The sequence below is a fragment of the Grampus griseus genome (assembly GCF_964374135.1).
Source record: "Grampus griseus genome assembly, chromosome: 14".
NCBI lineage: Eukaryota > Metazoa > Chordata > Mammalia > Artiodactyla > Delphinidae > Grampus > Grampus griseus.
This window is the reverse complement of record NC_139008.1, coordinates 38,837,842-38,862,409: the sequence shown is the minus strand read 5'-3', so window position 1 is coordinate 38,862,409 and position 24,568 is coordinate 38,837,842. Positions and strand designations below refer to the sequence as shown.

The window sequence follows — 24,568 nt, the reverse complement described above, 5'->3', positions numbered from 1 at the left end:
GTGGCGGGACGCCAAGCTTGTCGGGGCGCGGGCGGGGCAACCCCAGTCCCCACGTCCCCCACTTAGCGGCGTCCAGGCTCGGCGCACCGGGACCATCAGGGCGCAGCAGCCCCATCCTTGTAGGAGGGCGCCCTCCGGGCTCGGCTGTGGAGGGAAGGGGGGAGGGAGTTGGGGTCTCGACTTCAGCCGAGGAGGAGCCTGGTCACCTCCTCTGCACCACGCCCTGTGGGGTGCTCCCAAGTCCCAAGGGCGCCAGCCGGGATGGGTGAGCTATAATCAATCCCCTGGTGGCTGGTGGTGGCTCCAAGCACTGGGTGCCCCCTCTCCCACCCTGGGGTGAGGCCTCCTGCGCCTGGCCTGCCACCAGTTCTGCCCCAGACAGGGAAAGGTTAGTGGGACCAGGTGTCTGCGCAGGCACACTGCGGGTGCAGGCCGCCCTGGGCACACGCACCCAGTCACGGGTTGGGACACATGTGCGAATGAATGTGCCTTTGGGGGTGTGTGCTGCTGTCTGGGGGTGTCTTCTGCTTGTGCACAAGCACGCTGGGCAGGTGCCAGGTGTTCTCTGGGCCCCTGTGGGGTCAGCAGGTGCTGAGATGGCTCCCAACCAAGCCCCCCCACCCCAAGCCAGGTGACTGATCTGAAGCGGGAGCACAGGAGGGGCCCCTCGCCCCCTTAGTCCAGAGGCCTAGGAGGAGCCCCCCCAGTTCAGGGGTCTGGCTGGGAAGTGGGGTGGGTGGTGGCACGAGGCAGCACAGCTGTGTGGCTCCCAGGGCTGGGTGATCGATGGCCCCAGCACAGCCGCCTCCGTCTCCAGAGCACACACACCCATTTGTCATCTGTATCTTGGGGGGGTGAGGGGCAGGGATGGGGCCTGCCTCTGCACCCACCACCAAGTCCAGGGAGTGTCTGCAGCCCCTAAGGGAGCCCCAGTTCCTCTCCTGGGCACAGCCGCCTCCTCCCAACCATGCACTCCTCTTGGAGCCCTGTCCCCTCCCCGATGTGGACATCCCTGCACAAGCTAGTCACTTAGCCTCTGCTCACCCTGCCCTCCACACTCTAGCCATGGCCATGCCAACCCCACCTCCACAGGGCCCATCTGGACAGGCAGCCCTCTCCACCCCTGTGGCTGTTTCCATAATGGGGGTGCCCATCCAGTGTTTGGGGGCAGCAGACATGACTGCCTGCCATGTACAGAGCCCGAAGGCCAGTGGGGAGGACGGCCTGCTCCCAAAGGCTGCCCAGCTACCCCAGCCCTGCCCTGCTCAGTGCCCTGGCCGTCCCTGAACCCCGGGAGCAGGGCAAGTGTACATGTGTCTACATCCGTGAGTGACTGTGACCCTGTGTGTCCTCGGGTGTGCGTGTGTGTGTGTGCATGCGCCCTGTGCCTGTTCACACCCCGGCCGTGCCGAGTGCATTCATGTGTACAGTGACCCCGTCCACTCTGAGTGGAGTGTGAGCCTCGTGTGCCTGGGCCCCTTGCATTTTGGTGGCCGCCCTGCTCTCTGTTCCGAGTCAGCCCAGCCGTGCAGAGGTGGTCCCTCCAGGCGCTGAGTGAGGAGGGCTCAGCGGGAGCTGTACGCTTGTGTGCACACACTCGCTGAGCACCCGGCTGAGGCGCACACTGGGGCGGTGGACAGCCCAGGTGGCAGCCCAGATGGAGTGCAGAGCGGCTTCTGAGCAAGCGTGCGGGGGCATGGGGAGAGGAGGGTCTTGGCCAAGCTCGGCCGCTGCAGGCTCGGCTGCCGACCTGCCGGCAGCCACCCAGATGGAGCCAGGCTGAGCAGGTGGCTGTGCCGTGAGGCCATGCTGGACATCCACGCCCCCCAGCCTGGCCTGGCCCATGCAAGGCTGGCCCCCTCAGAGACCACAGTGCCCACCCGACACCCTGCAGAGCAGGGACACTGTGTAAACAGGCGCTCAGAACCTCTGCTGGTTTCTCATCTCACGGCTCTTATCCTGGCTTTCCCGCGGGCAGGAAAGTCTCTGGAGGGGTTAAGACAAGGAAGGGCCGTGTCCCCAGGAGTGAGTCTGGTCATACTTGGCTTCCTCCAGTCACTCACCCAGTGCCCGTGGGGTAGACGGAGACCCGGGCTCTGCTGGTGTGGGGGAGATGGGCGTGGATGGAATCACACCAGAAATGGGCCTGCTGGGGACTGGCCAGGCCTGAGGGGAGAGATGCGTGTAGGGTCAACCAATAAAGTACAGGACTTAAGCTTTAATTTCGGATGAACAACAAATAATTTTTTTAGTGCACATTCCAAATATTGGCTAGGTCATACTTATACTAAAAAAGTATTTCCCGTTTACCCGAGTCCCATTTACCTGGGCATCCTGCATTTTTTCTGCCGTGTGTCTGCTGACCCTACAGAGAGTGAGGCAGGGAGGCCACTTCTGCTGGCAGAGGCCAGGGAGGGGGAGGGGGCGGGTGCCGGTGCCTGGATGCTTAGCCTTGAGCTGTGACGGAGGGGAGGGGGCATCGGCCGGGGCGGCTGGCAATGACCGAGGCCCTGTCCGCAGGTGGCCATGGGGCCGGGGCTTGCCCGTTAGCAGCTGCCATGTCCGGAGAGGCAGGCTCATGCCGCCTGGGCCCCGGGGCACGGGCCCGGGCGAGGAAGCCTAAGAAGCCACACTATATCCCACGGCCCTGGGGCAAACCCTACAACTACAAGTGCTTCCAGTGCCCTTTCACCTGCCTGGAGAAGTCCCACCTCTACAACCACATGAAGTACAGCCTCTGTAAGGACTCCCTCTCCCTCCTGCTGGACTCCCCCGACTGGGCCTGCCGCCGGGCATCGGCCGCGTCCCGGCCACGTGCACCCACCCCAGGCCACCCCGCGGATTCCTCGGACCCCATGGACCCCAGCGGCCGGCCCCAAGGAGCGCTGGACGCTCCCGCCACGCCCGACCACATGGTCACCGATGTCCTCTCCCTGCGCCGCTGGGTTGGGGGCCCCAGGCCAGGGGCCGAGGGGTCCCCAGAGACACTGCTCCCTGAGGCCAGGGACTCCCAGAAGGGTGCAAGCCTCGGTGGCCTCCTGGCCGAGTCGTGGAAGCCGGGGAGGGGTGGGGGCCCAAGGAGCACGTCCGGGGTGGACGTGCCTGCCACGGGCCCTGAGAGCAGTGTCCCCTGCTACCCCCCGCCCACCCCCGGGGAGTTCCCTGAGGCCCAGAGCCTCCACCTGTCCCTGCTGGGCGTCAACTACCCTCTCGGCCCGGGCCTCTTTTCCTACCTGGGGCCCTCCCTGGCCGCTGCCGCCCACGTGCCCTTCCTGGCCTCAGCCAGCCCCCTACTGCCCCCGGCCACTGCCTTCCCTGCCCCACAGCCCCCAGAGCGCCCGGCCCTGGTCCCTCGCCTGTACTACCCCCTGCTCCTGGAGCACAGCCTGGGGCTACCGGCAGGCAAGACTGCCCTTGCCAAGCCCTCCGCCCCCCCCAAAGGGCCCCCCGAGACTCTGGTCCCTGGGCTGCTGAAGTTGCCAGTGCCTGGGCTGGGTGGGCCCTGGCCCCGTGGTGCTCTCAGGGACCCGGGGAAGGAGGGGGGGCTGGAGCGGGCTGCCCAGAGCGACCCCAAGAGGAAGCTGGCCCTGGGAGGCAGGCCAGAAGCCCCACAGGACCCCTGCAGCAGGATGAAATTCAGTTCCCAGAGCAGGTGGGTGTCAGGGGCCCCAGTCGTGGGGGTGTTAGGAGAGGTGGGAAGAGGGCTGGGGGGGAGGGTGGCTGGGCCCCCAGCTGGAGCTCAGTCACCAGGATAGGGGCTTCAGGCCGCAGAGGGGAGACTGAGACCAGAGAGCCAAACTGTCCTTCCTTCTGGGGTTCCGAGGCCCTAGGCCAGGGCGCCAGGCTGGACAGGGGCGTGAAGGGGGTGGGGCACTGTGTGCGCAGCGCAGCCTCCTGACTGGCTTCTGCCCCCCAGCCTGAGGACCGGCCCCTCCGTGATGCTGTGGCCTGAGGACAAGGAGCTAAGTGACCTTGAGAGCCCTGGTCCTGCGGCCCCCCTGCCCCAGCAACCGCTGGGCCTGTTGCTGGGGGGCCCTGGGCACGTGGGCGAGGACCTGACTCGGGCCCTTGGTGACTGTGCCAGGGTGGAACAGCGCCTGGGCCAGTTGGCGCCTGCTGGGGGCCTGGCCCCGCGGCCTCTGCGGGAGCAGCTGGGGAAGATCCGCCAGGAGCTGCTCACCATCCACCAGGCGCTGGAGCGGGCCGTGCGGCCACCTGACACTCCCCTCGACCTCTCTGTGAAACGGGCACCCACCAAGGGTCATGAAGTGCCCCCAGGGCTCTGGGGGCAGCCGGAGCTGGGCCCCATGCTGGTCCGGGGGACCCCCAAGCCACCCGGCATGCTGGCAGCCCAGCCTCTGTCCAGCCACACCACCAAGTGTGAGGCTGACTCCAGTGTCCCTCCACCGGGTCTTCCCCTCCAGGCCCCAGAGGACCCTGTCCTTCCTGGCAGCTGGGGCACCCGTGGTGGGCCTGGGGGCTCCTGGCCCCCTGAGGCTGTCCCTGGCTTGCAGAACCCCACGGGTGCCGAGGTCTGACCACAGCCCCTGCTGCCATCTCTGTCCTTAACAGACAGGGGCCCTTCTCCAACCCCATGCCTACTGCCTGGCCCCACACCTGCCCCAGCATGCCCGTGGACAGACCCCACCCGCCATGGCCACACCCGTCTCTGGGGCCACACAAGTACAGCAGAGGGTCATGGCTCTTTAGTGATCACAGTTGTGGACATTAAAATGGAAACCACCTTCACACCCCGTCTGGGCCTCCTTCATCCCTCGCTGGTCTAGCGTCACCTTCTGCAGAGATGTCCCCAGACTGAGCGTCAGGGGGGCAGTGTCCAGACCTCCTCTTGTGGACTGGGCCCTCCCTGGGGGGCCGGAGTCTGGGGAGAGAGTGGGGAGCTTTCTATGGGGGGGGCAGAGTGGGGCGGGGGGAGGCAGGTAGGTGTGCACGGTCTCAGCCCTGGTCAGGCCTGTGTTTCTGCACATGGGCTGTGGGCAGGGACCCCTGGACATGCTTCAGCCCCCATCTGGCAGGACAGGCCTAATGTCAGATTCATGCAGGAGGCCGCTCCCTCTGTGGTTCAACGGTGCCCCCACATTCTGTGGCCCAGGGCTGTTCGCCCAGCGTGGCCTCCGCTGGGCCCCTGCCAGCCCCTGCAGCCACGATAGGCATCGGTGGCCTTCACAGCTCGCTGCCTCCCTCCCAGCGCGACCAGACTTGGCTTTTCCCACAGGCGGGGGTGGGGGGTGGGGGGCAGGCGGGGAGGGGTGCCCGGGGGACCCTCGGACCCAGCGAATCACTTCTGTTCCTGGGAGCTGGCCGCACCTCCACGCCCACCCAGCAATGGCCCCAGGGAGGGCAGTTCCTGCCTGTGCCTGGCTCCCCACGCTGGGCCAGCCGGGCTGGGGCCAGTCGGATCAGGACCTGCGGCCGCCCCATTAACCGCACCGGTAGCAGATAGCATCGCCGCCCGCCCCTCCGCAGTGTCCAGAGCTGGGGTGCAGGCGGTCAGGTAGGGAGTGCTGTGGGTCACAGACACGGCTGACCCCCACCTTCCAGGGGCTTCCTGGAGGGGCTGTGGGCTGAGTCAGGCGGTGTCTGGAGAATCCCCAGGTCCTGAGTCTGAGGGAGACCCACCCCACCTTGACCTCCCGTTAGCACCCCTACCTGGCTACCGCACCCCGACTTCTTATCACCCAATGGACAGACATAAGCCTGACCCTGCTGGCAGGCTGGTGCAGGAACAGGATCAGAGAGACAGGACCCAACCTGTCTAGTCTGTGGGGGTGCAAGATGCAGCCCCTGGAGGCCCCCGCCCTGGACTCTGGTGAGTGACCCAGCCAGCAGGTTGGGGGCACAGCCCCTTCCCCCAGGTCCTGAGATTTCAGTCCTGCTGGAGGACGGAGGCGGTGCTGTCTCCTGAGACAGCAGGTGGTGGAGGCCCTGGGCCCCCTGGGGAGGGTGGGCTGAGAGGACCGTGAGTGCAACCAGCTGTGCAGGGGCAGCGTGAACAATGTCCCAGAGGCCAGAGTAAAGGCCCCGAGGCAGGAATGTGGCAGCACTGGAAGGTACGTGGTGGGGTCAGCAGCTGAGTGATTGGACTCCTTAGAGCTTCCTTGGGTGCTGCTCAAAGGTGGCCCAGCCAGAGCTCTGCCTCCCTGCCCCCCTTCCCCCCTTCCCCCCCTCCTCTACCAGGTGGCTCCTCCCACCCCCTCAGGCTCTGGTTTCCAACAACAGAGCATGAGCCCCCCCAGGTAGGAGACCCCTCCCCACGGCCAGAGAGGCCTAGGAAAGGACTCCTGCTTCACCCCTCAGGAGTTGGAAGTCTCCAAGGGCTGTGTGGGGCAATGGGCAGGGGTTTGGGCTGCCCCCAACAAGGGCCACTTTCCCTGTCTGGAGAAAAGGTTCTATGGGCGGAGGCGTTTGAGAAACACTGCTCATCTGTCACCCCTCCCCCCACCTCGGACACCTAGACGCCCCTGAGCTCATTCCGGCCTCAGAACAAAACCCACAGCAGCCCTCCTGGGTCATGTGTCTCCCAGAATTGTGTTCAGGGACCGCACAAAATAGTGCGGGAAAATAGGGCCCAGAAGCACGGCTGGAAGTCGGGACCTGGTGGAACAGAGTCAAATTTGTAAAACAGGAGGAACCAGCACCGCCGGGAAGTGTGCAGGGGGTCCACTGTCACACTGCTTGGCACATGGTGGGGTGTCGTTTCTTTTGCAGCCCCAAACTTGGCCCAGTTGGAGGACTGGCTCAGAGAGGCTGAGGCTGTGATGTCCGCCTACCGGCCAGCTCTCTGGCCTCCTACCCTGACCTCCTGGGCCTCCCCCACCAGCGGGTCAGCCACGTCCCAGGGACCACGCCTCACACTGGACCTGCCTGGAGACCCCACTCACTCCTGGTGGCCCCGGCTGCTTGGGTGGATCCCAGTGCCCGCAGGGGCTGGGGCCTGCACTGCTCCCCAGATGGCTTGCTCTTCCTGACGGCTGGGACTGCACCCTGCATCCACGTGCTGGACCTCTAGGGACGCTCCATCTGCCACCTGCCCTGCCTTGTGCCAGGGGCCAGGGCCTTCGTGACGGAGGACGTGGCTGTGACAGCTGCTGGGCTCGTGGTGATCAGTGACCTGGTCCACAGGGCTGTCCGTGTGCTGCAGCACACCGTCCGAGCCCCTCAAGGCCGCTGGGTGACAGTGGGCATGTTCTTGGCCCCCAGGGGGCTAGCTGTGGACACCCTTGACCACCTCTTGGTGACAGACTACGTGCCCGGGGCTGTGCACAGCTTCACACTGGGCCCTGCCTTGGAGCCACTAGCCCCCGCCTCCATGCTGGACCTGGAGGGCCCCTGCTGGGTGGGTCTGGGGCCCGATGGGGGCCTGGCTGTGAGCAAGGAGTTTGGGGACGTGTGGCTGTTTGGCAGTGCCCGCCAGCCCCTGTGCTCCCTGGGGGACCTGACTGGGCACCACTTTGGCAGCCCAGCAGGCGTGTGCACCGACGCAGCGGGCAGTGTCATTGTGGCGGACGAGCAGCGGCACCAGGTGACCCTGTTCCCCTGGGCCAGGGCGCCCATCTGCCTGGTGTCCGAGGGGCTGAGGTGGCCCCTGGGTGTGGCCTGTGCGCCCCAGGGCCAGCTCATGGTGGCGGATGCAGAGGACGGCTACATCAAAGTGTACCAGTCCTACTTGGAATTCGCCTGATCCGGTGGGCTTGAACGGGAGCAGCCCCTCACTGTGCATGGGTCCAGCCCCCGGAGTTTGGACCACGACAGGAGGAATGTTCAGGGTTTGCAGGGTCCTCCAGGGCTGCTGGCCATGCCTTCCTGACCTTGTACATTTGCTGACACTCCTGAGCACTGCTGTCGGGCCCGGGCCTGGCCTCCTGTCTTCCTCCTGGAGAGGATTCAGACTTGGTCCACAGCCTGGATCAGCTGCCTCCCAGCCTCCAAGGCCCAAGAGGCCTGCGCTTTGGGGCTGGCAGCTGAAGCCTGGAGATCTTCAGCATGTTGGGCCAGCTACCAGCACTTACCCAGGCAGGATCTCCCACCAGGTGCCGCAGCCCCAGCCTCCTAATCAGACAGAGGCAGGCAGGGAGGGTGTGGCTGGGCGGGCAGGGCCGGGCTGGGCTGGGCTGGGCAGCCTGGGCAGGGGCGCGGCCCTGCACTGTCCACCATTTTCAGAGGTGCCCCAGGTGCCAAGCCTCCTGAAGCTTCTCTGGGCCCAGCTGAGGTAAGGGGGGAGCAGAGGAGGGGCCCCCCCCAGAGGTGCCCTGGGGTGACACATGGCTGGGTTGGAAGCCTCCATGCTCCTGGTCCACTTCTCCCATGTGACACTGTCTGAGCCTTCATTTTCTCCACTGCAAATGAGGATCAAACAGCTCCAAGCTCATGGGTGGGGTTGCTGGGAGAGTTCCGGGCAGTGGTCAAGTGCAGAAGAGCCTTCCTGTGAGGACAGACTCCTGCTGCTTAAAAATAGCAGGAAAATGAGGCCGGAAGGGGTAGGGGGTGTGTGGGATTACTCTGAGTCAGGAGCCCAGCCAGGCTCCTAGTTCCAGTGGGTGGTCTTCAGGGGAAAGGGCCAGTGCCTAGTCCTGCCCCTGGGGGCTGGTGAGGGGATGGTCTCAGGGGTCTGTGGTTTAGGCCATTGCCTGACAAGGTCCCCTCCATATGTCCCAGCCCCTGCAAAGGTGGGGCAGTATTAAGTGGGTCAGTGTAAGGAAGTGTGTGGGGCAGGTGCTCTGTAAACTTTAGTAGTTGCTGCTGGTGCTAGGGGTATTGTCCCCTGGAACAGGAGGGGCCAGGGACGCCTCCTGACCATCAGATCAGATGGCTTCAGACCCTGGGCTGGCCCTCCAACCTTCGTAGCTCACTTGGCCTCTACAGGGACTAGGGTGCAAAGGGGCCAGTCTGGGGCTGGGGTGGCAGCTTTTTCTGGGACCCTATCCAGGGCCTGGGGATCCTTTCACCCTGGGATGGTGGAGACAAGATGAAGTCTGGAACCCTCAAATGTCAGGTCTACTGGATCCCTCAGATGAAGAAACCAGGCATGGGGGAGGTTTGGTGGCTGTGGGAAGGTGAGGAACTGGAAGGCAGGGGTGTTGGGGACACTGTGGGTAGACTGGAGGGGGAACAAAGATGCTGCGAGGGGGACAAGGACATGGGGGACAAGGACGTTGTGCACAGGGCATGGGGAGGACAAGGACGCGGTAGAGACAAGGGCGCTGCGCGCACAGGCCACCGGCTCTGGCGACCGGAACGTTGCGTGCACGGAACGCTCGGGCGAGGGCCGGAGGGCAGCCCGGGTGCCTTTGGGGCCGGACCGTCGCGCGGCAACGCCGGGAGCGGACGGAAATGGGGCTCGTGTCCCGCGGCGCCGCCGAGGCGGGGCTGGGGGCGGCGAGTGCTGTTGACCGCCCGGGCCCGCCCGACGCGGTCCCCAACCCCACCCCGACCCCGCCAGCTGAGGGCGCGGACCCGGGGAGCAGCCGGTGAGCAATCGGGGGGCGGGCCGGCGTCCTTGCGGCGCGACCTTGGGGAGCCGACCCCGCCGGGCTGTGGGCCCCGACTCTTGCCGCGGCGGCCGCGGAAGCAGGGCCGGGAGCCCGAGGGTCTCCGGAGCCTCCTCCCGGAGGCGGCGCAGGCCTTTTGCCTCTCGGAGCCTCTATTTCCTCATCTGTAAAATGGGGACGCCGCCGGCCGCCGGCCAGGGTGGGCCTGAGACTTGGGAGGGCAGTGAGGACCCGCCAGCCCCTGCAGGAGCCCGCCCTCCCAGCCCCACGGGCCGCGTGGATGCCCTGGCGGGGAGTCTGGACCTCCGCCCTGTGGGGTGAAGGGCGGCCGGCCGGTTCCCTCTGGCCCACCCCAACCCGGGTCCCTCTGTGGACCCTTTGGAAGGGCATTCATGGTCAATGGAACTGGCTGTCAGAGCTTTACAGTTGTTCCTGACTGCAGTACAGGGCAAAAACCAGAGCCTGTGGGGAAGAGCATTCTTTACTGAATGCTTGTTGTTTCTTAAACACAAACACATGGAGTAACAATGAATTCTTGTGAGCTACTGAGGAGCAGTGACCAGGAGGCTCCGCAGAGGATGGTTTTAGCCATTTAGATGTCCGTGGCCAGTCATAACTGGGCTTTTGCTCTGAATCAGGTCTTGTGGAGGATGACAGGATGTCCACTTCACAAGGTAGATGGTTGAGTTCAGGTTATGCGGGGAGGGTCGTTCTAGTGACTGCATGCCCTGACTGATCTGGAATGGGCTGGGTCACAGGGAACCAGGTGTCATTCATAACAGAGGCAGCTTTCCCAGGCCTGTGCCCTTGTTTTTATCACAGTCTTTAAAGATGCACACGGCTGCGTGTTACTGCCCCGCTTTCTCTGCTATCGATTGCCTCCTCTTTCATCTTTTCCTGGCTGTCTGATCTGAGCAGACTTCTTTGTGTTGGTCACTCCCAGAGGCTGAGGTAGTGGTGGGGATGGGAACTTACCCCGTGATTTAAGAGTCCTCTCTCACTACCCCATAGATGGGAACACCAACCTCTGCCCTCCGCTCTTCCCCAGACATGAGGAGCTTTTTTTTTTCAAGGTAAACTTTGTAGATGAAGCATAAAACACACAAAGAAAGGGCACAGATCGTATGTGTACAGCTCAGTGAATTTTCTGAAAGTGAACCCACCGTGTAACCAGCTTCGCCCAGAGCATGTGCTCAGTGTTAGGCCAGTTGTGTTTATTTTCTGACAGTAGCTCTGGGCAGTTTTCCTTAGCTCCTGTGAAAGAAGTCCCTGAGCAGGGTGTGATTGTGCCATTTGGCTGAGCTGGTGGGTCCCGACAGGCTGGTGCTGAGAGGCTTGGACCATGATGGCTGGTCCCCTATGGTGGTCACCAAGCGAGATGTACTGGGATCCTCACAGGCAGAATTGCTCTGTGTCTCTCACGATGCCCGTGCAGAAGTGTCAGGAAGACAAGGTGGTCCTTGATGCCCTTGCTGATGGCCACAGGAACTTAGCCCCGGGGCTGCCTTTGGGCTCCAGGCTTTCCCCTGCTGACACCCATGTTGCCTGCCCTCTCTGGTCTCTGGGGGGGAGGGGTATTTGGGAGTCCAGCTGCTGCTGGACTCAGAGGGATGCTTTTCAGTCAAAACCCACAGGTGGGAGAAGCCTCGCCCCTCCAGCCCCACTCTGGACTGCAGGGGAGGAAAGCGGCTTCACCAAGTTGCCTTTTTTTTTTTTTTAATTTATTTATTTTTTGGCTACGTTGGGTCTTCGTTGCTGTGGGTGGACTTTCTCTAGTTGCAGCGAGTGGGGGCTACTCTTCATTGTGGTGTGTGGGCTTCTCACTGCAGTGGCGTCTCTTGTTGCAGAGCATGGGCTCTAGGCGCGCAGGCTTCAGTAGTTGTGACACATGGGCCTAGTTGCTCCGCGGCATGTGGGATCTTCCCAGACCAGGGCTCGAACCCGTGTCCCCTGCATTGGCAGACGGATTCTTAACCACTGTGCCACCATGGAAGTCCTACCAGTTGCCTCTTAAGCCCTGGGCATTTGAGGCTCCTCCCACAGCCCCCCTGATCCTCAGGAAAGGGCTCCCTCAATGTCGCACCTCCCCAACATGTGTGTCCCTCTCTCTCCCCCTCTCTCCAAGGGCCTGTTGAGCACTGGGGCCTGGAGGACCAGGCTCAGTCTGAGGCCTGTGTCCCTCCCTCAGGTGTATCTCCAACTTGGGGGTCTTAGCTCAGGGCAGCTTCTCTGCCCTTTGTGCTGACACAGTGGGGTCGTTAGTGTCTAGGAAAGGGTGAGCTCCAAGGTGAACCCTCACCAAGGTGAACCTCCTGCCCGTCAGGCCCTGTCTAGGAGGGCTCAGGTGGGAAATGAGTTGCTTACTGAGAATCCACATCCGCAGTGAGCTGACTCCTGTGCAAGGCAGGGCTCACAGTCCCACAGGATTCAGGAATTGCAGCTGCTTGGGGATGTTATTGCTGCTCAGAGGTCCTGGGAAGGCTGGTGTCCCCTCAGCCATTCTCCAGGGCTGGAGAACTTCTCCCACCCCCATTTCTAGAACACTGCCTGGTTGCGGGAATAGGTAGTCCTGAAGGAGGTGCTCAGCTGTGACAAGAGGATGGGGCTCCCAGGGAAGGATGGGCACAGCCGCAGGCTGGAGGGTTGGGATAGAAGCAGAAGCCCCATGGAGCTGAACCTGTTCCCTGAGCACCAAGGCTCCCCCAGGGGGCTCACTGGGAAGGGAGGTGGGCTTTGGCACCAGGCATGTCCCCAGGCATCTTCTGGTGCACCTGTACCAATGCCCACAGCTGCCAGCGGTGTGGACGCATCTGATTTCCCTCAGCTCAGCGGCAATTTGTTTAAATGTTCATCTTTATTCTTGCTAGCTTAGTAAGTAAATCACGGTTTGTTAGATTTTTAATTTAAATTACTTTAATTGTTAATGAGATTGTAGATTTTTCCATGTGCTACACATCAGAAACTAATCAGTTCCCTAAAAACAAAAATTAAACCCTTGTCCTCACCCCGGCACAGCCTGTGAGTGGTGCTGAGCAGGTCACGTGACCTCACCTGTATCAGCCTGCCTGTGTCTGGAGTGGGGAAGCGTTGCCCTGCCTCAGGGTAGGAATGGGAGTGGCCTGGGCCTGTACTCACAGCAGCCAGGGGCAGAGATGGACAGCTGGGCCCCCCTGCCAGCCTCGTGACCAGACCCAAAGCTGGTTGCCCCCACCTATGGGCCCAGTGGCCACGTGGATGTGTCTGTCAGGGCCACCTGTTGGCCAGGACCTGCAGCCCTGGCACTGCCAGCCACCCCGGGTCCTCGGGGCACAGTGGCACCGGCAGCAGCTCTGAGCTGAGCCCCTCCTCTCTTCCAGAGGCCCCGGCATGGTGCTCAAGGCCTTCTTCCCCACGTGCTGTGCCTCGGCGGACAGCGGCCTCCTGGTTGGACGGTGGGTCCCGGAGCAGAGCAGTGCCGTGGTCCTGGCTGTGGTGCACTTCCCCTTCATCCCCGTCCAGGTCAAAGAGCTCCTGGCCCAGGTGCAGCAGGCCAGTCAGGTGGGCGTGACTGTGCTGGGCACCTGGTGCCACCGCCAGCAAGAGCTGGAGGAGAGCCTGGGCCACTTCCTGGAGGGCCTGGGCGCCATCTTCTCCCACAAGCCCTGGTTCCAGCTATGCCGGGAGAGAGGCAGCAAGTCCTGGAGCTGCAAGGCCACCCACTGGCGGGGGCCCGCCTCCCCTGCCGCCTCCGGCGAGGACCAGGTCATGCTTATTTTCTACGACCAGCGCAAGGTGCTGCTGTCCCAACTGCACCCGCCCACGGCCCTGCCCGACCCCCAGGCTGGGGACACCACAGCCAGCGCGGGGGGCCTGGCTGCTGTCTTTGACACAGTGGCGCGTAGCGAGGCACTCTTCCAAAGTGACCGGTTCGATGAGGGCCCCGTGCGGCTGAGCCACTGGCAGTCGGAGGGCATGGAGGCTAGCATCCTCGTGGAGCTGGCCAAGTGGGCAGCAGGGCCCGTCTGCCTGTTTCTGGCCTGCCTGCTGTCTCTCATCTCAGCTGCCAGCTCCTGTCGGTAGGTGCCCCTTGGCCAGGCAAGGGAGAGTTGGGCCCCTGAGGCCTAGGCCCACCCCTTGGTGTGCAGGGATCATGGAGGCCCAGATGGCCCTTCTGAAGCTTACCGCTGCCCCCTGCACCCCTGCTCTCATCCCACGCTCCCTCCGCACTGTAGCTCAGAGGATACCCTAGTGGTGGTTTCTGTTCTGGTGTCCCTCGCTCCTGTGGCAAAGCTAGGCTTCCTGGAAGCCCCTGTGGTTGCGTGGGACACACTGAGTAGGGATACATGGTGACCCTCAGACAGCTCAGGTCCCTGAAAGGAGAATTAGATGATGAACAGACCGGGTTGTTGCCGCGCAGCGGCCACTGTTTGCCTTGCTGGCAAGTTGCTTGTCCTGCAGACCCACAGGCCCACCTGCTTCCCTGGCCCCGACCTCGCAGGAGAGGCAGCCCTGGGAGGCTGTGGGACAGCATCCACTTGCTGTCTGTGGGGCTGGGGGCGTGGTCCCCAGCTTGGGCCGCTCTCTAGAATTACCGGAACACTCCTGGCTGCGGGCCTGGTCAAGGGATTTGTAAAAGCCCCTGGGGGCCCTGAGGATGCTGGGGCAGCACGTGGGTGTTCTGGCGAGTTAGCCACAGGACCCTCTCTCTATGAGAAGCCACCTCCCTGGTGGTACCACCTGGTATGGGACAACTGTGCTGCATCCTGAGGTCCAGGGTTTCGACTGTCAGGTTTGGGGACTGGCCTCGCCGGCTCACCAGGGGCTCTGGGAGTGCTCGGGCCTGTCCCTGCAGAGAGACCCCAGCAGCTACGTGTGCACACCACCTTGGGCTGTGGGGGCTGCTGGGTATCCTGTCCTGAGCGGTGGGTTTCAGAGCTTCACAGCCCCTTGGAATGAATCGTGTGAAAGTGTGTCTGGGCCTGGGTGCAACTTTGGGAAGAGAAATTCCTTTTGTCAGCTCTCAAAGAAAGCAAGAAAGGTTATGAACCGCTTGAGTGCCCCGAATCCCGATCCGCCCCTTAGGTAGGCAGGTGCTGGCTGTTGGCGGAGGTCAGGAGCCCTGTGACGTCCATGTGGGGCATGGCTGTTGCTGCCCAGGGCAGGTGCAGGTGCTGCCCAGGGCTGGTCTGAACCTCGGGGAGACCCTGCATGGGGGTCTCTGCAGCCCATGCGAGGCTGCCTTCCACTGGACTGGAATGGGGGGTGCAGTGCAGACCACACTTCACTCTTGGAATTGGGTCAGAGTGGCTTGGCTGAGGACAGAAGCTTCAAACCTCCAAGGTCAAGACCTCCTTCCTCCCGAGGGCCTGAGCGTGATCATCTGGCGGCTCTGCACTTTGCACGAGCCCTTTAGGTCCCTCCTGCCGGCAGTGGGGCTCTGGGTGGGAGCTAGGCTCTGAGTTGCCATTGGACGCTTTGTCCACCTTTGCTTGAGAACATCTCCCCTCAATGCCTTCATGTCTGTGAAGTGTCTGGTTCTTTCTTTGCTGCGTGAGAGATAATTCTCGTTGAGCAGTCAGGTCAGCTGAAACCCTTGACACGGACACGCGTCCGGCAGGCACTCAGCTTCAGTGCCTGGAGTCAGCACCTTGCGTTCCCAGTTGATGTTTGTGAGTGACCGCAACCCCCGCTGGGCTGCCCACCTGGGTCCTCCCCCCGTGTCCCCGCCCCGCTGAGTTCAGGAGTGTGGCTACTGGTATTTGGGGAGACCAGGGCCCTTCCTCTCTGCACGTTGAGGGATATTGGCCACGGCTGAGACGGCCCTCCCTCCCTGGTGGGCAGAAGAACCCCAGAGACCCGGAGGTCCATGCTTCTCCCCTCCTCCGCAGGGTGTTCAAGCTGTGGCCACTGTCCTTCATCTGGAGCAAACTCTCCACGTGCGAGCAGCTCAGGCACCGGCTGGAGCAGCTCACACTCATCTTCAGCACCCGGAAGGCTAAGAACCCCGCCCAGCTGATGAGGTGCGGGTCCTGCCCTGGTCTCCTCCACAGTGGCCAGACGCGCCACGGGCCCAGCCCCTTCCCCACAGCAGGCCTGCCCAAGCTGACCCTTTCTGGCCACGCCACCCTCACCACTCGCTCCTGTTGGACCCCTCCTTCCAGGAAGGCCAACATGCTTGTCTCTGTGCTCTTGGATGTGGCCCTTGGCCTCACGTTGCTGTCCTGGCTCCACAGGAAGGACCTCATCGGGCAGCTGGCTGATGCCCTCATCCCTGTGGCTGACGTGAGTTGGTTGAGGTGTACTTGAACACCTCTTTCCCAGGGTTGGGGGGCAGGACCCTTCCTGGGGGCAGCAGAGCCCCCTCAGCCAGCCAGAGCAGCTCACCCCTGACCCCAGACAAGTCCCCTAGGAGCTGCTGTGTCTTACAGAATAGGTGGGGCTGTGTAGACCTGGGCCCTCCAGCTCCTGGCCTCTTCCTGCAGGTGGCCTGTCTGGAGCCCCCTTGTGTTGGAGACTTTTAGGGGGAGCCACCTCCCTGCCAGGCTCAGTGTCATGGCATCCCCATTGCCTCCCCACCGTGCATGACCATTTCTGCTCTCCTGGTTCTTCGGGGTGGCTCACTTTTGGCCTGGGCGCTCTGCACAGTCAGCATCACAGAGACCTTGTGTGCGTGCCGGTGTCTGTGTGGTCGAGCTCAGCCTCCCACCCTGATGCCTGCACCAGTTCTGCATCTCCCATGCTGAGAGCCAGAGGCACCAGCTCATCGGCTGTGCTCCTGAACTTGCCCTGCACAGTCTGTGCGCCGTTCCCAGGGCCTGGGCACCGCCCCAGCCTCCTCTCCCTTCCACAGTCATCCTCCCACTGTCTGTCCGTGCTGGCTCTGAGCCTTCATCTTCTTTGCCTCCTTCAGAGGCCCTGTCACTTCTATTGGGAGATTGTCTTCTTGCCTAGGGCAGCCCCTCTGGTCCCTCAGTGCCCCACCCCCCCTCCCCCTCTGCCCAGGCCTCTGTGGGGCTCCTGGCCCTGGGTGTGGTAGAGCCGCTGCGGCCTGGCTGCGAGGTCCTTGTGGACTCAGCTGCTGCCTGCTGTCATCAGCGTCCAGGCACAAGTGTGCACTGGGCCTGCTTGTGGCCAGGCCAGGACCCTGCAGGCAGGAGCCCCTACAGGCCAAGAGTCCCATAGCTTCTCAGGGAAGCCTGGCCCAGGAGGCAGGAGGGTGCTCTGCCTTTTGGCCAGCTTCATCCTAGGCCTCCCTTTTGCAAAATTGCTCAGAAATATAAATATTTAATTTAAAAATGAAAGCCTCTTCCTGACGCCAAGCTCTTATCCTTTAAATATTAAATAAGGTCTATTTATAAAGAACATTCTGTTCCCCTTCTCACTGCTCCTGACACGGCAGAGGCCTTCACCCAGGGTTGGGAAAGGCCTGCATTGGTACGTGGGAGGGAGGTGGCAGACTCTGGGGCAGGGATGTCGGTCCTGTGGCCTCAGTGTTGGGGATGAGGCCAGGAGTCCTGCAGGCCTGCCTCCCAGGGCTGGCACAGCTTTCCTCCTGGGGCAGCCAGGACAGTAGTTGGCCTCCCTGCTTGCTTGTGAGGGTCCCTGTGCTATCTCTGGTCCTCACTTGACATTGTTCTTCCCTCTGCGGGACCCTCCAGCACCCACCTCCTCCCTGCCCGCCTTCTACGGGGGCCCCTGATGGGCTTGACCCCCTCACTCTCACTCAGGGTCACCCAGATGGGTAACTGGGGTGGGGCCAGTTGATGGACGGTGTGGCCCTCATGTGTCCTCGCAGCACGTGGCCGAGGAGCTCCAGCATCTGCTACAGTGGCTGATGGGCGCACCCGCTGGGCTCAAGATGAACCGGGCGCTGGACCAGGTGCTGGGCCGCTTCTTCCTGTACCACATCCACCTGTGGATCAGTGAGTGCCAGTCAGGCGGGCCGCCTCGGGGTTTCACCCAGCCCCACTGACCCGCACTTTGGCTCCTGAAGCCCGTGCCCCCGGGGACATAGACCCTGGCTGAGGGGGGGCAGTGGGGCCCAGCCAGGCCCTGTCCCCTTGGTCTCTGCTTCCTGTTGACCCAGCATCCCATGTGTGGAGCCTTGCTATGCTGTGCTGGCCACTCACAGTTTCCAGAAGCTTGGGGCAGCCATCCTCATGGTGGGCTTGGGGGGGACCAGGACCTCCCTGGGCTCCCCCCTCAAGGCTGACCCCCATCCCACCAGGCTACATCCACCTCATGTCCCCCTTCATTGAGCGCATCCTGTGGCATGTGGGCCTCTCAGCCTGCCTGGGCCTGACGGTCGCCCTGTCCATCCTCTCAGACATCATAGCCCTCCTCACCTTCCACATCTACTGCTTCTATGTCTATGGCGCCAGGTGGGTGTGCACCCCCCCACTCCTGCGGGCTGACCCAGTGCAGCCCCCCGAGCCCTGGGCACCACAGACAGGCTTCCGGGGCCGGGTGGGCATGGGGTCACCAGCCCAGCTCTGATGGTACCACGTCCTGCAGGCTATACTGCCTGAAGATCCATGGCCTGTCCTCACTCTGGCGCCTGTTCCGAGGGAAGAAGTGGAATGTTCTGCGCCAGCGCGTGGACTCCTGCTCCTATGACCTGGACCAGGTACCGGCTCCAGCTCCAGTCCAGCTGCCCCTTCCGATGGGCCGGTGCAACTGCTCAGGCACCACAAGGGGCAGCCTCACTCCTGTTTTGCAGGGCTCCGGGGTGTATGGGGAGCTGCAAGGGGTAGGGTGTATGCAGGACCTCAGACAGGGCGAACCTTGCCCAGGCGGGGATGGACCCTGCTCTCAGGAGGCTGCGGGGCTGCAGGTGCTTAAGGTGACCTTGCACAGGGCTTGGCTCTGGCTAGTCCCATTAGCTTGCTCAGACCTGACACAGGGACCCTGAGTGCTGCCTTCCAGGGCACGTTTTTTGCTGCCTAATTTTCACCACCCTCCTGTCTTTAGTGTACGGGCTGTATACCCTGTCAGCTGGTCTCCCCAACCCCTGTCACCCCATGTGTCACCGGGTCTGGAGGCAGGTGTCCCTCCCAGTACTGGAGAGAGCTGTCCTGAGTGGGCTTCCCCAAGTGGTCTCAGGAAGCTGGCAGGCGTTCCATCTCTGCTCAATTACAGGACGGATTTAGTGGGATGGGTATCGGGTGTGCCCAGTGCTGGCAGGGCTGTCGCTGATGCTGGCATCCTTTCTCCCTGTAGCTGTTCATCGGGACCTTGCTGTTCACCATCCTGGTCTTCCTTCTGCCCACCACGGCCCTGTACTACTTGGTGTTCACCCTGGTGAGCCAAGTGCTGTGTACCATGGGGGTGCTGGGCGTGTAACCTGGCCAGTGGACCTAGCCCACAGTGCTTGGAGTGGTGACTGCTAGCAGCTGTGGGCAGGTCGTCCATCCCTGCCGGCCACATGGGATGTGGCTGTTCTGGACTCTGGGCAGTGTGTGCTGGCCCTGGAACAGGCAGGGGTCCCACCCGCGGGGGACACCACCCACTACTGCTCTGGGACACGCATCTGGGTTCACAGAGGGCAGGGGTCTCCCGTGTTATGGGGGAGGCGAGCACAGACAGCAGGAGGGGAGTGGCCCCCGGGTGGCTGGGCTGAGGGCCCAGTGGCATGTTTCCCTGGGTTGGAGCACCACCTCCTCTGACCTGGCAGCAGGGCAGACCGCTCCAGCCTGTGGCTTCCCTGCCTCCTTGTGCTCAGGCCTCAGGTTCAGGGCGGGGGTCCCTGCCCTCCTCTTGGGACCCGTCAGGCTGTTCTGCTCAGGGGCATGCAGTGTGGCTGTGGCCACAGTCCCAGGTCAGAGACCCTGAGCACTGTCTGTGATGCAGCTCCGGCTCCTGGTGGTCGCTGTACAGGGCCTGATCCATCTGCTTGTGGACCTCATCAACTCCCTGCCACTGTACTCACTCGGCCTCCGGCTCTGCCGGCCCTACAGGCTCGCAGGTAGGTCTGCATGCTGGCTAGGCGGCGCACCTGCGGGCCCTGGATGCAGCCGTGTGTGGGGCGGGCAGGGAGGACAAGAACCTGGTCCCGGGGCCTGAGCTGGAGGGAGAGGCTCCCTGCCCTCAGGTTCAGAGGCCACATAGGCAGCCCTCAGCCTCCCCTGTGACGAGTGTGGACGTTTGCTCTGAGGTCTGTCTGCACTAGTCCTGTAGGTGGTGCCTGAAAGTGGCTCAGAAAAGACGTGTCTCGTGTGGTTGTGTGGAGCTGTGTGTGCCTGCTGGTGCCTCTCCTCCTGGAGGGGACCGGCCAGGGTGGAGGACGCCGGGCTGGCCAGAGCTGTGTGACAGGCGTGCCTCCCGCCCCGCCCCCAGCAGGCCACCACCTGCGGGGACAACACGCACCAGCTCAGCTGCTCCTGTCATCCCCTCTGCAGGTGATGCCCCTGTTTGCATGCTGACACCAGCCACGGGTTGGCCAGATGCCCCTGACAGGAGGCTGTCCCCACTGCAGGCCTAGGGAGGCCCGACCCAACTGGTCACTGAGTTGTGGGTTGGCTCATCCGGTTCAGGGGCTTTGAACATAACAGGAAACTTGAGGAGTTGCTGGCACGGCCCCAGAGCTGACCAGCATGCCCAGGAGCCCCTGGACTAGTTTGCAAATGGCAGCTCGGCCGCACGCCAGAGTTCACGGCTGCTGCTCCCAGCCAGTTCCGAGTCAGAAGACATGAATGTGCATGTTCCCTGGGCTTTGGGCCTTGAGTCTGCCCGCTGGATGGCCTCAAACCCTCTTTCCAAGCCACGTTCTCCACAGACCCCCAGGTGGCCCAGGCCAGGGGCCCATGTGTAGTGCTGCCCATGCTCCCTGGTCCCCCAGCCCCCACCCACACTTCAGCACGCCTGGAAGCAGGCAGGTGGAGAGCCTGGACCCGGCACCTTCCTCTCCCAGCCCTCAGCTCACAGCTAGAGCAGAGTCCTTTTAACTTGACATAAAAGGCCACAGATGCCGCCTCTTCTCTCCACCGAGTTTGCCTTGGGGCCTCTTCATCAATTGATAATTAGCTCCTGTTTCTCCTTTCAAGACCTTCCGCCTTGGGAATCCCCAGGCTTGAGAGCCCACACTGCAGGCCAGAGTGTGGTGGGTCCCTGAGTCAGCCGTGCACACAGCAGTTGGAAGGCACTGAGATGCCAGCAGGGTGCCCACCACCCAGCAAGTGCCTCGTCCACTCTGGGAAAACCCCTGTCCTACTCAGAAAGCAGCACAACCTGCCCGCTTTTCCCCGCCTGCTAGACCCGCAGCTTTGGTCTCTCAGTGCAGTTCTGCAGGAGGCCCTGACGAGGGCCAGGCTGCAGCTCAAGGAGGCAGATGGGAAGGACGGGCTGGAGAGGCGAGCTGCTGCCCGGGCAGCCTGTAGCCCTCGGAATGCCGCTCGGAGCAGGAGCGCTGGTGGGGGCGGCCTGCAGGGCCCTGGGAGCCCTGGAAGGCCACCCTCCCTCACGGGGACCTTGCTCTCCTTACAGCCGGGGTGAAGTTCCGAGTCTTGGAGCACGAGACTGGCAGGCCCCTCCGCCTCCTGATGCAGGTAAGGCCTCCACACAGCCCTCATGCTGTTGCCCGCCATGAGGCCACCCATGTTCTGAGGCATGTTCTGTGCCGCCCTGGGTGTGGGCCTCACAGGCCTGGGTGAGGTGCAGGCAGGAGGGCCCAGCAAAGCTGAGGGGTGGGGCCCGGGGGAGACTCGCCCACCCCCAAGGCCTCTGGGCACCATGAACCTCTGTGCCTGGAACCTCCCCCAGCAGGGCCCATATATGGGGTCCCGTATGCTGTGCCAGACACCCTCAGCCACCCAGGGCACCTGCCTGCTGGGCCTGCATCCCTGTCTCCTGCCCTGGGCCCCTGGCCTCTCCTTCCAGGCAGAATAGCAGAGACTTGGCAAAGGCCTCAGGACACACCTGAGGCCTACTCTGTTGAGCTCCTTTTATCTTAAGCAGTCTGGGGCCTGTCTAGCGGGAGGGAGCAGGCCAGGTGCCGGTGTTGCTGGATGCAGGTGTCCGGTTGGCCTGAGGGGAGAAGTCAGATGCTGAGGCAGCTGGGCCCTGTGTGGTTTTCTCGGGAGTGTCCTGAGTCCCACTTGAGGAGGCTCCAGGGAGCTGAGTGAGTCCTGGAATGGAGGGGTCGGTGCCCCGCAGCCGGGCCAGAGTGGAGCCCGCCTGACCGTGGCCCAAGCCTGCCTCCCAAGCCGCTCACCCTGACCCCCGTGTACCCCAGGTGAGAGCGCATCTGGCACAGAGCTGGCCCTGCCCCATGGTTGTCCAGCCCAGGGACCCCCCACGCAGGCCTGCCGGTCCTAGAGAGCTGGACTCCCAGGGAGTTGGGGGCTGTGTCCCGCTGACCGCTGCCCTTGTGCTTCCAGATAAACCCCCTGCCCTACAGTCGCGTGGTGCACACCTACCGCCTCCCCACCTGTGGTTGCCACCCCAAGCACTCCTGGGGTTCCCTGTGCCGCAAGCTGTTCTTCGGGGAGCTCATCTACCCCTGGAGGCAGAGAGGGAACAAGCAGGACTGAGGGGCCCTGGCCACCAGCCGGCCCAGCACCACCTCCTGCCAGGGTGTCAGGGTAGCACATGGTCCTGCTCTTCGCCTTCCTGCCCCTGGTTGCCTGGGGCCTCTGCAGGCCCTGCCGGGGCCCTGCCTGCCACATCTCCTCCTGTCTCTGAGGTCGTGGGAGTAGTGAGCAGGAGGATGCGGGAACGGCCAGCCAGGCCAGCGGCCCACGCTCCAGCACCAGCACATTTGCCTCGGGAACCCCCTGCTGACCTGTTGTGATGGCACGGTTAACCTGGTGCGCACCGGCCCCCCAGGCCTATCCAGAACCCCCGTCCTGACCCCACCCCAGTCTATACCCAGACCCTAGGAGGGGGTGCAGAGCCCTGCCTCTGCCCACCATGCCCGTTCCCAGTGGGGTGGGCTGGCAGGTCTTTCTGGCTGCTCATTGGCGCCCCATCCTATCATGAGGTGGAGGGGATCCTTCCCAGGGTGCACTCAAGTGTCCTTGAGACTCTGGCCCCCAAGCATCTCCTTCTCTGGGGGATGCCCTCCTGGGTCCCCAGTGCCTTCCAGCTGTCTCAGTGGAGCCACCGCCAGCCAGTCTGGGGGATCCAAGCCACTGCTGAACCCCAGCGCAGTCCAGCAGCTCCAGGAACCTGGGCAGCAGCGCCCCTCATGCCCTGATTCACATAGGGCTTACTTGTTGATGCTCCTGGAGAGACTGCTCTGCAGGAGGAGCTGCCCTCAGGGCTTTGGGTGTCCCTGTGTGAAGCCAGGCCACATGGGGTGCCTGGAGCTGTCAGCAAAGACCCACGCACCCGGCTGCCCCGTTCCTGCCCTGTACCCCTGCAAATCTTCCATCTCGCTCACCAGCTTCTCCTGGGCAGATGCTCCTGCAGCCCCCAGGGAGGGGTCCTAGCACTCAGGCTGCATCTCCCTGCTGGCCACAGGCAGAATCTGAGTGTGGGTGTGAGCCCCAGAATCCCCAGGGGGAGGAAGCCTCAAGACGCGGTTGGCGTCACATACGGTGTGTCATTGTGGAGTTGGAGATGTTCATGCTGTAGGCAGCGGGGCAGCGCTCTCTGTCCATCCCAGGCACTTGGGACTGTCCACTTCTGCCACCCACGCTCCTTGGCTGTGGGCCACAGTGGGAGGGGGCCTGGAGGAGTCCCCACCAGCCCAGGGTCGGGCAGGAGGGGTACTGGCTCTGTCTTTTCTGCTGGGACAATAAAGCCTCCCACATATTTGGAGTGTGCGCTCTGCCTTCCCATCACCACGTGGGCAGTGGGTCTGGGGAGGCGCCCCTTCTCCTGGGGTGGCGGGACAGCTGGCCCCCACTTTTTGTCTTGAGATGATTACCATGCCTGTTTCCTGTTGGTTGCCAAGCTGCGGGGCACTGGGCTCCCTGTCCCCTAGAGCAGGCCTCTTTGCAGGTCTGGTGTGTGTGTACGTAGGCTCTGGCCTCTTGAAGATGTCCTCGTGTGGATGGATGGACCCAGGGCCACTTGCTTTCCAGTTTTGGCCTTGCCGTGGCATGAGGAGCTCCCAGGGCAGGGCTGGGGGCAGGGGTGCAGACCTCTCTGGGAGCAGGGGTGAGCTCTGATATATATATTTGTCACCACCTGAAACCTGTGGACTCCACACAGGAAGGGGCTCTCCCTGATGGACTCTGTCTGACCTGCAGCCTCCAGGGGCCCTCAGGTGGCTTCCTCTGTGCCTGCTGTACTGGCTACGGAGGCAAGGGGGTTGGAGCCCAAAGAGGTCACTCAGCAACTGCCAGGCCTGCATCACCACTGAGGGTCAGCAGAGGGCCCCACATGGCTCCTGGTGGGCAGGACCACACCCCAGAGCCTGCTGAGAAGAGCCTCCATCACCTGCATTTCTGGGGCCACCTTCCCAGTCACTAGATGCCAAGACACAGAGATGGCCCATGGGGCCTGCCTCACCTCCCGCTGAATTCTCTCCCCTGCTCCGCCCAGCCTGCTGGGCGGCGGTGGCTGTGTTCCAGGCCTTTTCTGGCAGCTGTCACTCTCATGCCAGGTGTGGGGCTGCCTGCCCATCTCCCAAGGGCCAGCCCAGGCCTGGCACCAGAGCTGGCCGAGGGAACAGTGGTCACTCCAGCCACTAGCAGCCACCAAGACGTGCCACCTGCATGTCCTAGGCTGCTCCTATCCTGTGTGTCGTCCCTGGACCTGTACAGCCCTTGCCTAGGGACAGCCTTCATCTGTGGCCCCTCATCCTCAACCCAGGGCTCTGACCACCCCTGCCACGCTGACCTGGCAGAGCCTTGTCCTACAACTTCTCCGAGGCTGATCCTCAGGCTGCCCTGAAAAGTGGATGATTCCCTTTTCAGCTGGGGCCACCACCTCCCAGACAGGTCCTCACGGCCACCCACAGAGAAGGGCCCTGTGCTCTTCCAGTGTGGAGACAAGCTCAGAGAGGGGAGGTGAGCTGCTGAAGCAAGCGGTCTGAGCCACATAGTTCACTCCTGCCAGCTCCCTCCTGTCCTTGAAAACTTACTTTGATGTGATTTCAACTCAAAGAAACAGCTAGCACATCACAACCTTCAGCA

General features: G+C 63.0%; 3 protein-coding genes across 4 annotated transcripts; all 3 read left to right on the top strand.

Annotated features, from left to right (window-relative positions):
• Positions 1-2,558: 2,558 nt before the first annotated feature.
• PRR35 (proline rich 35) lies at positions 2,559-4,538 on the top strand (the record flags this gene model as incomplete). The annotated part of the gene is made up of 2 exons (XM_082671287.1): positions 2,559-3,652; positions 3,917-4,538. 2 exons carry the CDS (start codon positions 2,559-2,561, stop codon positions 4,536-4,538), a joined length of 1,716 nt encoding a protein of 571 aa, XP_082527413.1.
• Positions 4,539-7,300: 2,762 nt separating this feature from the next.
• NHLRC4 (NHL repeat containing 4) lies at positions 7,301-7,702 on the top strand (the record flags this gene model as incomplete). The annotated part of the gene is made up of 1 exon (XM_082670704.1): positions 7,301-7,702. The coding sequence occupies exon 1, from the start codon at positions 7,331-7,333 to the stop codon at positions 7,700-7,702; it is 372 nt and encodes a 123-aa protein (XP_082526830.1). The 5' UTR covers positions 7,301-7,330.
• Positions 7,703-9,352: 1,650 nt separating this feature from the next.
• PIGQ (phosphatidylinositol glycan anchor biosynthesis class Q) lies at positions 9,353-22,161 on the top strand. Of its 2 annotated transcripts, none has more exons than XM_082671054.1 (11): positions 9,353-9,488; positions 12,866-13,564; positions 15,377-15,508; positions 15,650-15,770; positions 17,284-17,410; positions 17,716-17,869; positions 18,003-18,114; positions 18,708-18,788; positions 19,338-19,452; positions 20,970-21,031; positions 21,863-22,161. In XM_082671054.1, the coding sequence occupies exons 2-11, from the start codon at positions 12,876-12,878 to the stop codon at positions 22,013-22,015; spliced, it is 1,746 nt and encodes a 581-aa protein (XP_082527180.1). In that variant the 5' UTR covers positions 9,353-9,488; positions 12,866-12,875; the 3' UTR covers positions 22,016-22,161. The 2 variants fall into 2 exon arrangements, with proteins under 2 accessions (XP_082527180.1, XP_082527181.1); XM_082671055.1 differs by having other exon boundaries at positions 9,376-9,488; positions 15,722-15,770.
• The last annotated feature ends 2,407 nt before the right edge of the window (positions 22,162-24,568 follow it).

What these genes read in the sequence shown, in the direction of transcription:
- PIGQ (XM_082671054.1), top strand. Translation starts at nt 12,876, where the DNA reads ATGGTGCTCAAGGCCTTCTTCCCCACGTGCTGTGCCTCGGCGGACAGC. An exon ending in CCACATCCACCTGTGGATCA is followed by an intron (nt 17,411 to 17,715) that starts GTGAGTGCCAGT and finishes CCATCCCACCAG; the next exon opens with GCTACATCCACCTCATGTCC. An exon ending in TTCTATGTCTATGGCGCCAG is followed by an intron (nt 17,870 to 18,002) that starts GTGGGTGTGCAC and finishes CACGTCCTGCAG; the next exon opens with GCTATACTGCCTGAAGATCC.